Here is a 15,975-nt window from a genome sequence, read left to right as displayed (position 1 = left end):
ATAATGTGAAACCATACAAACGAATAAAGTAACTTCATTGTAATTATATTAAACAACATCGATAATCTCTTAATATATTTATTGCAGTTCGATTGCCCGCTTACTCACCTGCTAAAAGCAAACTCCTAGATATTAGACTCAACTTCACAAGCGGACTCGCTGTGTTCATGAGCAAGATCAAACTGATATCATGTTAATGGGACCAAATTCGGGTTAAACTGATAAAACCCACTCAGTAAAACCCATAAATCGGTCAGATAGAAGCATCGAAATCATGGAATCTAGAGTTTTGAAGTTACACAGGATCGACGAAGAAGATTATACCATTACTTCAGTTTAAACCATTTTGGCTTTGCGGATTTTTTCTCGGCAGCTTTAACTTCTTGGGTATCAGGGGACGGTTCGACTACTTTAGGTTCTGGGGCCGACTGCTCGGGCTTGACCTGCTCTGAAATGAGATCATCTAGCCCAATCAAAGACTGAATCTCACCTTTAAGAAATGGTCCCAAATTAGCTTTGGCCGAGTCATCTCCTGTCCATCCCATATGCACAATTTAGTCGTAAAAAGGAAAAACTAGACGAGTTTTAGATCTTCGAATCACATAAAACATTAACTGAATACACATTTACCTTGTGGTAGGTCATATGAGAAATACACAATAGCACCAGGAACAAAGCCAGCAGAGTAGAAATCCTGAGACATGTCTTTTATCTGCTTCTTTGGAGGTGTGGTATCTGAAAAATGTGAAAACACGAAATCTTAGCTTCGAAAAACTCGAGTCAACCATTACTATTAGTAATTGTTTACCCAGTTAATGTAGGACATATTGAGTTCTTCAAATGAACAACAAAAAGGAATTTTTCTAGGTCATTCTTTTTGGTGTTTGTAATCTGTGATCTAACTCTATATCTATTCACTGGCAGATTCTCATTGTAGATTAACAATGTCAAAGTTTCCAACTTCAAAGAATTATACAAAAAATTTATAATCTTTCTACGATGGCAGATCTAGACGGCTCTTGTTTGCTTGTATCTAACGATAAAAGAAATGATAATTAAGATAGCACATCTTTTCCCATGAGTCAGATTTCGGAATGTTTGTTTTCATGAATCGTCTGAATGATACATTTTGGGTCCGTTTGTATCAGACGAATTAGATTTAGACAATGAGGAATGAAAACACCACTAAGAAACCTAACAACTTTCCAAGCAAGGACAGAGAGGGAAGGTTGCTTGTGTTGGGCATATCACCCAAGAAAACTAGAGACACAACTACATAGAAGAACCCATAATATAGGAGCAAATTGTACATAAATAAAATTCAACTTCAAAGTTCGAATGATCGAAAAAACGTATAATTAATACAATGCCAACATCCAATTAATTATTAGACAGACGATATTCAACTGATTGGCACATAAAGTTGATTCATGAACAATCAATCATATTCATGAATAGAATTTGTAACTTTTCGCTTGATTAAATATCTGCCATAGTCCACCGATAGGCGCTAAAATCATCAATGAAACACCTAATATGATGCAAATCTGAAAAGAAAAAAAACACAAAGTACTCAACATTATTAGATTCATATTTCAACAATGAATACCCAAAGAAAACTCATTCGATTTAGATATCTAAACTTACCCAGTTTATAAACCAAGATAAGCTAAACCTTTTCGGTTTGTAGATAGCCAACCACATGATACAAGGAAGCTGAAATTGATTAAAAAGGATTGATTTCAAATTAGTTTTTGATGTAGATTGTTGCGGAAGCGTAAAAGTAATGGAATCCACCATTATAACAATGATAAAATACGTAAATAAACTGATAAAATACGTAAATAAACTAATAAAGTAAAGAACAAAACGATAAACCTGATTAATAATAAACTCGATTGATAATATTCTCTGATCTGAATAACAAGGACAGACCTGACTTCCTTTTATAGGAACTTAGAAACTTCTAGATAGACTCAAATTAGGATTCCTAAATATCAAAGATACTCAAATATAGAAACTTCTAAACCTAGACTTAGTAGGAAATACTAAAACATGGAAACTCCTAAACTCTAACCCTAATGGACTCGGCCATGAGGCCCTCTAACTAGTTCGGCCGTGAGGCCCATCTTGATGGTCTCCATCATACTCCCCGACCGAGAACGAACTTGCCCTCAAGTGAGACTCAACAATGCAATCCTTAATTCCCACTTCGAGCGAACGGTGCATTGGGATCGAAGGACACCCACTTGGACGAAATCATTAGCTTCAATCTCATATTGCAAAGAATCTTGCAAAAATAAATGTAGGAAAGAAACTTCCAACAAATTGCAACATCTCCCGTCATCTTTTAATTTGATGAAGAAGACCACAAACACCACATAATATTTTATGGAAAAATCAACCTTGAATTTCTTCACTTGAACGATCTTCCCACGTTCATCTTCGTGTTGCTTATAAACCAAACTCGAATATGGCTTAATCAAATCTAAACTAGAATGAACTGACCTTTTCAAGCTAAAAGAGGATAATTCACTTTGTTTTTCTTGTTCCTCCGTCATTGAGAAAATTTTATTTTTTTTGTCAAGAACTTCTTCAATACCATAGAACACGGTGACCGAAGTAACATTCGAGAACTGTCTACTGGATTCAATCTTTGTCTCCACATAAGAAAAATATTCATCTAAAGGAAGAAAAACATACCTAAAGATGCTTTTCAATGTAGTCCAATCGTCGACGAATTTTTTTCCTTGATCAATGAGTCTCCATTGCATCTCGTTGAATTTTTCATAGACTCTTTTAGACAAGTGTTGTTCGATGACAAAAACCTTATCTTCGTCATGGACTTCTTGGTTTATAAACCAATCTTCCATCTGTTGAATCCAAAAATCTATATGATATTGATAATCAAACATAGGAATTTTGGAATCGACATTAATTTTGTTTTGATCTTTTGGAATCGACATTCAAGATGAGAAGTATTTAAAAAAAAATTATCTGTTCCCAGATTCTTAAAGCTCTGAATACCAGCTGATGTAGATTGTTGCGGAAGCGTAAAAGTAATGGAATCCACCATTATAACAATGATAAAATACGTAAATAAACTGATAAAATACGTAAATAAACTAATAAAGTAAAGAACAAAACGATAAACCTGATTAATAATAAACTCGATTGATAATATTCTCTGATCTGAATAACAAGGACATACCTGACTTCCTTTTATAGGAACTTAGAAACTACTAGATAGACTCAAATTAGGATTCCTAAATATCAAAGATACTCAAATATAGAAACTTCTAAACCTAGACTTAGTAGGAAATACTAAAACATGGAAACTCCTAAACTCTAACCCTAATGGACTCGGCCATGAGGCCCTCTAACTAGTTCGGCTGTGAGGCCCATCTTGATGGTCTCCATCAGTTTTCGAGTAGATTCATCTGTCACTATAAAGTAAGAAGTAGTTATGGCTTACAAAGTATGTAGTTGGAGCAAAAACAAATCCTCCGAAGAACCCAAGTAGTCCCCCAAAAAAAGGGAAAGTTATCGCGACGAACATTGTGAATACTGTAACAATACGAAACAAAAAAAGTTAGATGGCTATAGATGAAAATTGATCGAAAATATCAAAGAATAAAGAGATTTACGCACAAACGTATAAACTACGTCCAACCAAACGGAGGGGAAGACCCGGTGTAAACTTCATCTTTCCCACTAGAAAATTCTCCATCATGTCAAATACTGGCATGGCAAAAATCTTCACAAAGAGAAAACCATAAACTATGTCAACTAAAGGCCGAAAAATGATTACAAGATATTGATCTCGATGAAAAGAGAACCGAAACTTCACCTGATAGCTACCGAGAACATGGAGGAAGACAAAACAGTTGGCTAGAGCAATTAGCCAACTAGGTTTGTTGAGTGCAATTAGAATGTTGCCCGTAAGTGTGTTCCCGAACATGTAATATCCGATAAAAGCAGCGGGGAAATAACATATAGCAATGATGATATAGGCGATAAAAACACCCTTCCACATTGGTTTCTTTGATGGTTTAGCGGGTGTGGAAGGAATAGTCGATTGGATTTCCAAGGCCACATTATGGCCTGCATAAGCAAATGCGACATCCCCTAAAGCACCGAAAAAACCAAAAACTTTTCCTTGTGGTGTTGAAGCCTTGAGGGCGTAACTAACACCGGGTACAACTCCTTTGTGAAGTGAAGCACCCCAAGCAATGACAGAATAGCTGCAGAATACATGAAGTAGTAATCAGAATTATCCAATGTCGTCATAGTAAAATTTCTAAAGTTGATAAGTCTAGGTCAATCCTGGAGCAATAGCCTCCAACATAGTAAAATATCTATTATCTAGTATATCAGGCATAGTAAAATATCTATTATCTTCAGAATGGCTGGAAGCTGGGGAAGCCCTTCCAAATAGTCAGCTCAAATGGGCCTCAAGATCTAAAACACGCGTAATAAGATCGATCGAAATTGAAGGTTAACGTAATGGGTATATACCTCAAGGACATGACTGCAGCAACAAGAGACAGCCAAGACAATTTGTTTAGGTTGGGTGCCTGGGCAAGCACAAGATGAATAGAAGCAAAGATCATTATCCAGTATGTGAGTCTAAAATGATTTTCTGGCCAGTATAGATCATGGATCTTCATTAATGATTGCCCACCGGTAATCATATAAACGATATCAACACCGACTTCAACAATCAACTGTTGAGGTACAATGATCCACAATCCAAGTTTTTCACCGAAAGCATGCTGCCCAAGTTCATGATAACGATCAAAACGTTTTCCTTCTACGCATTCGTGCATTTCCACTAACTGCCATAACGTGTACAGGGTGATGACCCAAGATACTACTAGTATACTCGCTCCCGGACCCCTATAATTGCAAAACATTGAAATTAGTGAGACAGACAAATAGATAAATAGACAAACAAACAGACAGACAGACAAATAGACAGACAGAGATAATGGGTTAGAATAAAGGTCACGTACCAGCCAAGTTCAGACATGGCATAAGGAAGAGTAAGCACACCAGTTCCAACCATGGCTGTAACATTATGGAACGTAGAGTACCACCATCTAGCATTCCTGTCTGATGCTATAGGTAGACGGTTTGTGGGGAGTTCCATGAAGAAGTAGAAGAAGAATAAACAAGAGAAAAACAAAGTTTGAATTCTCTAGGAGATAGCCAAAATCTGGTGAAGAAGATAAGAGAGGAGCACTTGTTATTTATAAATGCAACTATTGTTCTCTATCTGAAACTCTTTCTGTTGATTCAGTAAACTATTGAAGGCTCGCCACCTTTACATTCATTCAAAATTTATTTACCAACAAACTTTAATTTCATTCAAAGAGTGCCTCGCCAATATTTTAGAAAAAAGACTTCCCGGTACACTTCATTCAAACAGTGTCTCGCCAGTATTTTAGAAAAAAGACTTCCGGGTACGCGTCTTCCAGCACTCCCTTAACATGACTAGGTAATTTAGTCTTTTCACAGTATGAAAAAGACTAAAGTACCTCTTGTCTTATTAGCTACTTCAGTAACGAGATTCATTTATTATTTTCGAAACTATAAATACAGAGTACATGCACTTTTTCCAGGGTCGCCCGTGGACCTAGGCGTCCTCCTAGGGCTCCCAAAATTTAGGAGCCCCCTATTCATATACCAACATTTATAAATATTTATAAATAGTATTATTTGGTAGGAGCCCCCAATTCATATACTAACATTTATAAATATTTATAAATAGTATTATTTGGGCAGCAGAGTCGGGTAGAGCAGTTGATTAGATAACCTAAGGTTTGAGGTTTGACCCGAACTCTTACGTGAGCAATTGAGACTTGACACGTATTGCCAATTTAATTTTTTTCTTTAACTTTCAAAACTTATTATTGTAGAGACACGGAGAGATTACGTCTTGCAGATATTGCGGGAGAAGCTTAGTAGTGGAACCTCGTATATATTGCGAAAGTGCCGATAGCGAGAATCTTTTTTCATCTCTAAGACAGAGAGAGAGAGAGAGAGAGAGAGAGAGAGATTATACCGAGGAACTAAGAGACAGATTGAGTCCGCAGGAAATAGGGACCCTATCAATAAGAGTCAGGTACGATTGTCATCACAAGTGCAATAAAGTAACTTCATTCTTATTATATTAAACAACATCAACAATCTCTTAATATATTTATTGCAGTTTGATCCCCCGCTTACTCACCTGGGAAAAGCAAACCCCTAGATATTAGACTCAACTTCACAAGTGGACTCGCCGTGTTCATGAGCAAGATCAAACTGATATCATGTTAATAGGGCCGAATTCAGGTTAAACTGATAAAACCCACCAACTCGGTCAGATAGAAGCATCGAAATCATGGAATCTAGAGTTTTGAAGTTACGCATGATCGAAGAAGAAGATTATACCATTACTTCAGTTTAAACCATTTTGGCTTCGCGGATTTTTTCTCGGCAGATTTAACTTCTTGGGTACCAGGGGAGGGTTCGACTACTTTAGGTTCTGGGGCCGACTGCTCGGGCTTGACCTGCTCTGAAATGAGATCATCTAGCCCAATCAAAGACTGAATCTCATCTTTAAGAAATGGTCCCAAATTAGCTTTCGCGGAGTCATCTCCTGTTCATCCCATATGCAAAATTTAGTCGTAAAAGGAAAAACTAGACGACTTTTAGATCTTCGAATCACATAAAACGTTAACTGAGTAAACATTTACCTTGTGGTAGATCATATGAGAAATACACAATAGCACCAGGAACAAAGCCAGCAGAGTAGAAATCCTCGGACATGTCTTTTATCTGCTTCTTTGGAGGTGTGGTATCTGAAAAATGTGAAAACATGAAATTTTAGCTTCGAAAAACTCGAGTCATTTACTCTTAGTTGATCCTTTAAACATTTGGAATAGTACTAACATATATAGAATGGTAGTTCTGGCCGAGCAACTACTTTCACGAGAAGATCTATCAGACTTTGTAATGTCTCTGATGGGTGAAACTCTGCTTCTAGAGTGTAATTATCGGGGAAACGGACTCTAACTACCGCCTGCGCAAACGAAATTCAAATAATTTTGATATTGATATGGAAGTGATCCATCAATAAAACATTGAGCAATGTAAAACAAAACCCATGAAACAATAAAAGATTCAAAAAAAGGGTAACATATAATGAGGCTACATTACCTTAGTTATTCTAGCTCTTCGAGCAGCCTGCTCTGCTTCTCGAAGTTTACGTGTCTTTAGGGATTTATCTGTTACAATTCTTAGGATATCAAAAGAACCGGAAATAAAGCAAAAGTAGTACTAATGTTATAGTCTTATAGATACCTATCTGGTCGTATCAAAATTATTTGGTCAATTAGAGTATAACTGTATAAGTAATGTCGTAACGATCGTTACCATCCTTTTTCGACCAGATTGGTATCTGTTACAATTCTTAGGATATCAAAAGAACCGGACATAAAGAAAAAGTAGTACTAATGTTATAGTCTTATAGATACCAATCTGGTCGTATCAAAATTATTTGGTCAATTAGAGTATAAGTAATGTCGTAACGATCGTTACCATCCTTTTTCGTTGACATGGTTCTATAATAGTCCTCCGCAGTGAACTCGTAGATGTCATCCGGCTCTTCTGTCAGGACAACCAATAACACAAACAGTTTAGGAATGAAACTGCACATAAATAGATATAAACTTAGAATAAACTCCATCGCTTCATTTTCCTGATATTATTGGCGCATACCATTCATATAATCTTTCTCTGATATGGAAGTTGTCAATGTCTCAAACACACTAATTTCTCGTCCAAGATTTTCTGCTACAGCTGCGAGCTTTCCCTGAATTGATCGTATACAAAGAAAAGGGTCAAAGTTAATTATCTTAGAGGAGCTGAAGAAACTCACCTTTGTAATAAGTAAATAGGATATCAAATGATTAGATCAACTAACAAAGTCGACATAAATATGAACTTTACTATTCAATCAACCCAGGGTAATATTTACTCTAAACAGACAGGAAAAGGGCCAGAGGCAAACGTGGTTTCACACAGAACCACAAACTTCCACGACAAGGAGCCGATGTGCTCTCAGCTCTCAGTACTGAAGGGACTACAAATTTTGTTTTGGAACGATTTGATTCGAGCAAATAGGAACATTAACTGTACAAAGGCTTACGGTCCTGTAATTAGTGTACCCTGAGTGAGGAGGCCCGAGGGTCGAGACTACTCTAAGCGAGGAGACCCGAGTGTCGAGACTACCCTAAATGAGAGTCTCGAGGGACTATTGACTAATCACCCAACCGAAACAGGCTTCACAAATTGGCTTTATTTTGGGATGGAGGGGCTCTCTTTTGGGAGTGTTAAGTCAATCGTCATGTTTAAGGTTTGATTTCGAGTCCTCAGTATAGCCTCAACTGTATCATCGGGTTTACTGGACCGGGTCTAATCAGATCTGAGTCAAATTTCAAGTAAAGATTAGTAATACACATGAAGAAGTGATGAAACCACATAGTAGCTAATAAAGTCATATCTGTGGACTTTACTGATTCAAAGGGTAAACCCTAGTTGACTAACTGTTAGGGGGAGGAGTCAAGAGAGGAAGTACCAAAAGATCTTTTAGGGTTTCTGGTTCTTCAATTAAAGATCAAAACTCAACCAAAAAAACATACTAATTTACTGACTGTTCACTCTGAATCAAGAAAAAGTCAAGTAACCACTCATATTCACAGGCATCCATCAGGTACAAATTGAATTCAAAGGAAACAACAACAACAACAACAACAAAAAACAGCAGTTTGAATCAGATAAACATAATGACCTATTTGAATTGAACTCAATACAAGTCAAAAACCCAGATAGAAGAACACAAAAACTTGGATAGAATTGTGGAAATAATTGATACCCAAAGAAATTCAAACTCCATAAAACACAAACCCAATCTCAGAAACATTAGAGAGATAGAGAGAGGACCTTGGGTATGTCAGACTCCATGGTATCAGAGCTTGTTGTCAGCTTTCTCCTCTTAACAAGACTACTGCTATGTGAAGAAGAAGAAGAAGAGGAAAAAGAAGAAGATTCAATTCTCATGTGTAGAAAGAACAACCAAAAAGCCTCAACCCCACCAAATAACAATTTGAAGTACTAGTAATAATTTGTGGGATTTAGAAAGCCCCTTCTTACAATAATTTCTATTTTAATCTTAATTAGTCTATTAAGTAGTAATTCCTTTTTTAATCTCAAGATTTCTAAAATCTCCCCTCAAGATTAAAAGTCTCCCATTCTAATTTTGAAGAGTCTCAACTTGTTATCACTTGGCAATTTTTTTTGTTTAGGAATCTAAACTGAGGGACTAAAATAAACCCGAATTAGTCATCCAGATAATCACCCAAAATCAACTGAATCAGTACAATCAGACATTACGAAAGGAACGAAGGCAAAAATTATGTAATTTGAATCAAATCAATTTGGACTTCAAATCAGATTTCATATCTGACTTAGAGAAACAACAAACATTATAAGATTTGATTAATGTTATTATTGCCATAGCAAATTAACGATAATGTAACACCACAAAAAGTATAGCCAGTTAACAAAATCTTGAAAAAAAATGTCTATCATAGTAAAATAACAAAAAAGAGAGAATTTGGAAAGTCTCACAACTACTAAAACCAAAAAGATTATAGTCAAATGCCGAAGACTTAACGTCTTGACTTCTTTTTCGATGACTTTGATGATGTAGAAGCCTTGGGTTGTTCTGTGCTTGGTTTGGAAGTACTGGTTGTTGCTTGATTTGTTTTCGATTTCGAAGTGCTGGTGTTACCACTGCTGGATGCATTACCAGTCTCTTGTTTTTCTCTGACAACTGCACCTTGAGAACCTCGTACCTGAGCAGCTCTTTTATCTTTTCGTTTAGGTCTGTAACTGGACCTCTCTCTCCTCGGTAGCCATCGTTCTGGATCTGGTGGTGGGCCTGGATTCGCAGGGTCGAATCCTTTTGGGTACTTGGGCTTTCTCTTTCGCTTTTTCTTTGATTTCGCCTTTGCTTTTGCTTCCTCGTATACATCAATGTTTCGTAAGTTATCGCCATTCTCGACATGTTTAGCACCTGATGTCTTTTCCAATGTGTCCACATCTACGCTTTTCAGGCCAGGCAAGGGCTTCAGTTGCTTCTCATAAGCTTCTGCTTTGTTCACATCTACACGGGCCGCAGTCGTTACAAGCCCGACTAGAGCTTCAACACTTCCATGACTCTTCACCAAATCCTCATACAAGCGAGCTGCTTCTTCCTCCCGCCCGTGCTTCAGCTTAAAGGAAGCAGCTTCATGCATGATTTGGTCAAGCTTGTTATCTTCACTCATGGCATTCGACCACCAACTGATTGCGGAATCAAACACCTTTGATGCACCATCAATGTCCCCAGAACGCTCTTTTAAGGACACAAGTGTGGCGACAGTGGCTGGCATGTGTTGTATGTCGACTATCTTCGACAAGGATTCTGCAGCTATCTGAGGGTGATTAGCGGCAGCAGCAACCTGTGCACGTGCGAGGAGGGCCACCTTGGCTTTCTCTGGGAACCGATCAGCAAACTGCAAAAGGATTTCTTCAGCTTTGTTGGCTTTGTTTTCTCGCACAAAAACTGCAGCTTGAAGCAATGCTGGAGTGACACTGCTGGCGAACATGCTTGAGAGAGCAGCTACCAGTTCTCGGGCCTGCAAACACATACATGATTCAAGATTTATCCATATGTAGAGACCCGTGGGATATGATACACAAGAGAGTAATGTTCATACTAGGTCTGTTATAAGAAGTTAAAACATAAAGAACTAAGAAGAAATGACATCATTGACTATATCGGGTTTGATACACATGAGGGCCATTCCTCCTTTTGGATATGGTAGTAGATACTTAATAAACCTAAAATAGGTTATTATGAAGAATAAGCACTGTTCAAGTCTTTATACTACTAATGGTAACCCCCAGCTTACAATTTTCACCACCCCTGAAAATTGAGATGTAGTTATACTGATGAAGTCTATGAGCGCACATAGTTGCTCTTATATGCTAGGAAATTGAGGACCAAACTTTCAATGAATATAGATAAGGAAGCATCAAACTAAGAACACAATTTGACAAGCAACAAACCTGATCTATCCTGTTCGCATAAAGGAGTAGAAGCACTCGATTAGAATATATCGCCTCTTTCTGTTTCGAAAATAGCTTCAAATCAAGCCCCCTAGTAAGCTGAAAGCTATTTGGCGTAGCACCTTTCTCTATCAGCTTATCGAGTTTTCTTAGACCATCAGATACATCTTTTGGACCCTTCAATGCGATAAGATTGTTTATTGCCACAGCCAGTGATGAATCATCGGGCAGATTTCGATTAATTATGTCAACATATGTTTCCATCGCTTCTTCTGGGTGTCCAAGTAACTGAAGAAAATGATTCAATTTACAAGTCAACAAACAAACTTCATTTTACATTAGCTGCTAAATGCTTCAACTGCAAAAATTAGTTTGACAAAAAAAATTTAATAACCTGTCGAACATATGCGAGCTGTACAGCAATAGGAGCAAGTTCAATCTCTATCTCATCATCAGCCCAGTTATCATCCATTAGAGTTTCTTGACCAATTCTGTAAACATAAAATTAAGGGGAAGTTAGAAGAAAAACCATCAGAGCTACGGTAACGAATTCAAAGGCGACATACAAAAGAGTAATGAACTGATGATAGACTTGATAGCCTCCACCCATTACCTTTCTTATACTTTATTTCTGGTCAACAAAGATGCTCAGACCATAAAACATAGAATAGTAGAATGCATAGTACCAGTGGTGCAAGACTATAAGCAACATCAACCACAAACACCATACATGAATAGTAAACAATTAAGGGATGAACAAGTCCTGGAGTTGGTAACTCAGCGGCGATTCTTTCTACTAGTTACCTGACCAAGCACCAAATAAACGAAATGCACTACCAACAAAGCTCAAGTTTTAATAATTCCATAACTCAATATACACACCTTCTAGCTGAAAGCAATTGTTGTTCTGCCTCTGTATATTTATTCCCCTCGACCAAAGAACAAGCAACGTTATAAGCCAGCTCAAAGCTACTATTTGCTTTAACTTTGAGTGCATCCATCGTCCCTTGAACCTCAGAAGCTCTTCCTGCAGAAATTAAACCGGCCACAATATTGATTTCTAAGGACTCAATTTTTAACTTTTGAAGCTTCTGATAAACATCCATGCATTCCTCCATTTTCCCTAAACGATACAGAATCTGTGATTCCAATTGCATGGTGACAGATGTTTTCTCTTGACTTGACAGAGATTCCAACGCCTCATCCAACTTGTTTTGTCTATATAGACAATATGCCTGCTTGGAGAAGCCCGTTGTTAGAAAAAATAGATTTCATGGTTTAAGTCTTTCAGAAAGTTATAACTTGAAAGACTACCAACAGAAACGCAGATAAACAAAGCTTACAGTAGAAGTATAACAGATAAAAAAAAAACATAAATGCATGACTAAATTGGAGCTACTGACTCTGATATGTCGACCGAAGAAAGAAAAAAAAAAAGACAGCTACAGGTTTATAGAAACACTACCCTAATGTAAAAGATAGTCATTTCCTCTCATATAGTGAACCACTTATAGCAACAAAAACCACCATCAGTTTATATCCATCATTGTTAACCTGTTTGATACCGAAATCCTTCCTCCCCTATTTAATGTTTGGTTAACTCAAGTACTCACCAAATTACCATGTGAAATTGACTACCTTAGATGACTGGTACCAAGAGATTGCAAGATAAATACACATAAATTAAACAAATTACTCTTTTAGGGCTAAAAACCCACATTCTAACTCAAACAACATACTAGTGATCATATAGAAGTGATAGACGATAGTCTAAGCATATTACATTTTCATGAGCCAACTGATTCATTCTCAATTTTCTCTTCATTCTTTTGAACCAGAGAGAAATTCCTAACTAATCTAAATCAAAACCAATAAAGTTGTCTATTAACAATTACTAGTTAAAATGAGGGAACCAAACTACCAGATCAATAACCTAATGCATCAAATAAAACCAAAATTAATCAAAGAGATTTAGCTAATAATAATTACCTTATAGAAACCAAGATCAAAATTGACATTTTTAGACCGTTGAATTGTTGAAAGAGCAAGATCTATATTATCAACTTTAATCAAAGCCACAATCTTACAACGTAATGCATCCTCGTCGCCAGGAACAATCACAAGAACTATATTATAAAATAAAAAAAAGAAGATGAAATTCAATAAAAATGAAACAATCGAAAAAAAAATGAAACGAACTTTTTTGAAGAGGGTTAGTTAGAGAGAAAAGACCTTGATCTGCAACTTTAATGGCTTGTTCGTATTCAGATCTCTGAATATGTCGATTAAGAGAAGAGAAAAGATCTTCAACTGAGACATTATTAGGTTGAGATGAGGGTTTAGGTTTCTCTTTCGTCTTGGGCGCCATCGGATTTCCGTTTCTCGTGTTGATGAAGAAAAATTAGGTTGAGAGAGGGAGAATACCTGGTTCGCTTATGGAGTTTCGTTAGGGAGAGAGGCTGCTTTCATGGAGTTTCGTTAGAGATAGAGAGAGTAAGAATACCCGAGTTTTGTTTCCCTGCTGGTAATATCGCGCGGGTGAGGGAGAGAAGAAGGTTGTGTTTTTAGGCGCCCCGGCTTTCTATCGAAGGCGCCCCATTTTTCTGATCCCTCAACTGGTCCGGTTTTAGTATATGGGTCTTTTAGTAATTTCTACCGTCAAATCTAACAGAAGTCTGGGTTATTAGTAATTACTAATAAAAGGTGGGGGTTTCAGTAAAAAGCATTATAAAAAAGCAGGGGTTTCAGTAATTCTCCCTAAATCTTCTGGAGTGGGGGTTTGTCTTGTCTTTCTCTCAAGGAGCAGTTAAAGACCCCCGGCCAAAATGCAATTGGCACCTGGTAGAGGAGATTGACCCCCAAACACCTATTCGACCAGCCATCCAGGTATAAAGGGCACGGATAGACCTGCCCACAAGCCAAAGCAACTGTTCAGACTTGGCCAACAACCCTTGGTTGGAGTGGTAAAGGTATAGACTTCCACATTAAATGTCAAGGGTTCGAGGCACGCTAAACAGTTCAAAAAAAAAGTGCTCGGCCCTAGGTATTTCGAATTTTGTGTTTTTTAACTACCAATATAACTTCAACCACAAAAATAAGATATCATGATTGTTGTCTGAATCAAAGTTCGGTCTTAATCTCCTTTTTTCTTTAACTTTTCGTTGTGGAACGATGATGGTGGGTTTAAGAACAAAGGTTTGTTCTTAAACATAATCAACAACGCGATGATGATGATGATGATACGAAAAAGAAGAAGATATACGGAAAGGAAAAAGATTATGATAAGTGAATGGGTGGAGGTGGGCTCAAATGTGTTCCCCAGTAGGCACCAACCAAGTCCATATCATGTGCTAATAGGCACCCGGAATGAATTACAATTCCATCAGGTGCCTTGATAGCGGAAGAGCCTTACTCTAGAGGGGCTCTAGCGGTGTGGGGCCTGAAAAATGTAACATAAGCCATACCCCTTTCTCTGATATGCTCGTTTCGCTTCTCCAAGTTCCATTCACTACTTTTCGTCGTAGCTTGTTGTTAGCTGCTCAATGCTTACGAACGAGTACAGTGCTTACGTCTTGTTAAAGATAGGGGCGAGCCTTGTCTACGAGTTGTCAGACTGTGATTTGTGTGGCCTTATTAAACTGGTGACCAATACGCGGACAACCGCTTTTCTTATATGGCAACTGTTTTCGGGCCCGATACGAGTCAACTATGCTCGACTTAGTTGACTTTGATTTAATAAGGGAACAACTCCATAAAATTTTAAATACTAATAATTAGTAACATGTGGACTACTAACAAAAATAATAGTTAAAGATTGAAAACCTAAACTGTCTTCTTCTTCCTTCTTCTTAGTCTTATTCTTCTTTGTTCACTTCTACTAAAAGTAAACTATAGTTTTTATTTTTTTTATCAAACCCTAGATGGATGAAGAAGACAAAATCTTTTCTTAGTCTTATTCTTCTTTCTTCACTTCTACTAAAAGTAAACTGTAGTTTCTACCATTTTTTTTTTTATCAAACCCTAGATGGATGAAGAAAACAAAATCCCTCAATATGCACCTGAAGAAGTTTTTCCGGACGTTTCTATAATAAGCATTAATGACATTGATGAGGTAAAACAGAACATAACTTGCGACGAAAATCTGGCAAAATCGGACAATTTTCCAGATTTTCGTCGCAACTTAGCTTCTGTTATGCAATATTTTCGTCAGAAAATCTGGCAAAATCGGACAATTTTCCAGATTTTCGTAGCAACTTAGCTTCTGTTATGCCATATTTTCGCAGAAAATCGACGAAAATATTGCATAACAGAAGCTAAGTTGCGACGAAAATCTGGCAAGTTTTCTTATTATGCCAGATTTTCGTCGCAAGTGATGTTCTATTATGCCATATTTTTGCACAACCCAAATTACCAGGTTCATCTTCCTCTTCACAATCGTTTTCAGAGGAACCAACAGATCCATCTTCGTCTTCCACATCTTCTCTGATTTTCTATGCCATAAGTACCGTCTTCTTCTACAACAACTCCCTTACCTTTGTTTGATGCCATAACCACCAATGCTTCTCCAAGGAATTTTTCTCTCTACAAATTTGGGTGATGATGAAGAACAAGTAATAGAAGAGATGGAGACTAAACTAACCTAGAGTTTATGGAGAAAGAAGGAGGTCATCAAATAATACATCTGATTCTAAGAGGACTTCAGTGAAAATAATAGTGAGTTGTCCCCTTAAAAACTGATGTCCATATAAAAGTTTAATTTTTTTGCCTTGTCCACATAAGATAGTTGTCCATATAAGAAAAACTGTTGTCCGC

The 15,975-nt window shown here is 37.2% G+C and overlaps 3 protein-coding genes across 8 annotated transcripts; all 3 read right to left on the bottom strand.

The window, feature by feature from the left end:
• Positions 1–1,277: 1,277 nt before the first annotated feature.
• Positions 1,278–5,390, bottom strand: LOC147553411 (lysine histidine transporter 2-like). Of its 3 annotated transcripts, XM_086666182.1 has the most exons (8): positions 5,016–5,323; positions 4,519–4,899; positions 3,851–4,244; positions 3,652–3,757; positions 3,476–3,567; positions 2,704–2,873; positions 1,648–1,716; positions 1,278–1,547 (listed from the first exon to the last, which is right to left on the bottom strand). In XM_086666182.1, exons 1-7 carry the CDS (start codon positions 5,150–5,152, stop codon positions 1,653–1,655), a joined length of 1,344 nt encoding a protein of 447 aa, XP_086522308.1. In that variant the 5' UTR covers positions 5,153–5,323; the 3' UTR covers positions 1,278–1,547; positions 1,648–1,652. The 3 variants fall into 3 exon arrangements, with proteins under 3 accessions (XP_086522308.1, XP_086522309.1, XP_086522307.1); XM_086666183.1 differs by lacking the exon at positions 2,704–2,873 and having other exon boundaries at positions 5,016–5,390; XM_086666181.1 differs by lacking the exons at positions 1,278–1,547; positions 1,648–1,716 and having other exon boundaries at positions 1,874–2,873.
• A 761-nt stretch (positions 5,391–6,151) lies between these two features.
• LOC147553410 (plant UBX domain-containing protein 1-like) lies at positions 6,152–9,281 on the bottom strand. 3 transcript variants are annotated; one of them, XM_086666187.1, is made up of 8 exons: positions 8,992–9,154; positions 7,768–7,861; positions 7,588–7,653; positions 7,207–7,274; positions 6,940–7,069; positions 6,744–6,848; positions 6,439–6,646; positions 6,152–6,235 (listed from the first exon to the last, which is right to left on the bottom strand). In XM_086666187.1, exons 1-7 carry the CDS (start codon positions 9,106–9,108, stop codon positions 6,441–6,443), a joined length of 786 nt encoding a protein of 261 aa, XP_086522313.1. In that variant the 5' UTR covers positions 9,109–9,154; the 3' UTR covers positions 6,152–6,235; positions 6,439–6,440. The 3 variants fall into 3 exon arrangements, with proteins under 3 accessions (XP_086522313.1, XP_086522311.1, XP_086522312.1); XM_086666185.1 differs by having other exon boundaries at positions 7,588–7,656; positions 8,992–9,151; XM_086666186.1 differs by having other exon boundaries at positions 6,152–6,646; positions 8,992–9,281.
• A 252-nt stretch (positions 9,282–9,533) lies between these two features.
• On the bottom strand, positions 9,534–15,878 carry LOC147553409 (uncharacterized). Of its 2 annotated transcripts, XM_086666180.1 has the most exons (7): positions 13,396–13,456; positions 13,059–13,289; positions 12,691–12,933; positions 12,046–12,605; positions 11,558–11,654; positions 11,164–11,451; positions 9,534–10,730 (listed from the first exon to the last, which is right to left on the bottom strand). In XM_086666180.1, the coding sequence occupies exons 4-7, from the start codon at positions 12,318–12,320 to the stop codon at positions 9,720–9,722; spliced, it is 1,671 nt and encodes a 556-aa protein (XP_086522306.1). In that variant the 5' UTR covers positions 12,321–12,605; positions 12,691–12,933; positions 13,059–13,289; positions 13,396–13,456; the 3' UTR covers positions 9,534–9,719. The 2 variants fall into 2 exon arrangements, with proteins under 2 accessions (XP_086522306.1, XP_086522305.1); XM_086666179.1 differs by lacking the exon at positions 12,691–12,933 and having other exon boundaries at positions 12,046–12,398; positions 13,153–13,289; positions 13,396–15,878.
• Between the last annotated feature and the right edge of the window lie 97 nt (positions 15,879–15,975).

Source organism: Eschscholzia californica, unplaced genomic scaffold (genome assembly GCF_041429995.1).
Source record: "Eschscholzia californica isolate CP2 unplaced genomic scaffold, dmEscCali1.0.p SCAF_3, whole genome shotgun sequence".
Lineage (NCBI taxonomy): Eukaryota > Viridiplantae > Streptophyta > Magnoliopsida > Ranunculales > Papaveraceae > Eschscholzia > Eschscholzia californica.
The sequence above is the reverse complement of the archived record's forward strand: the minus strand, read 5'-3'. Positions and strand labels throughout refer to the sequence as shown.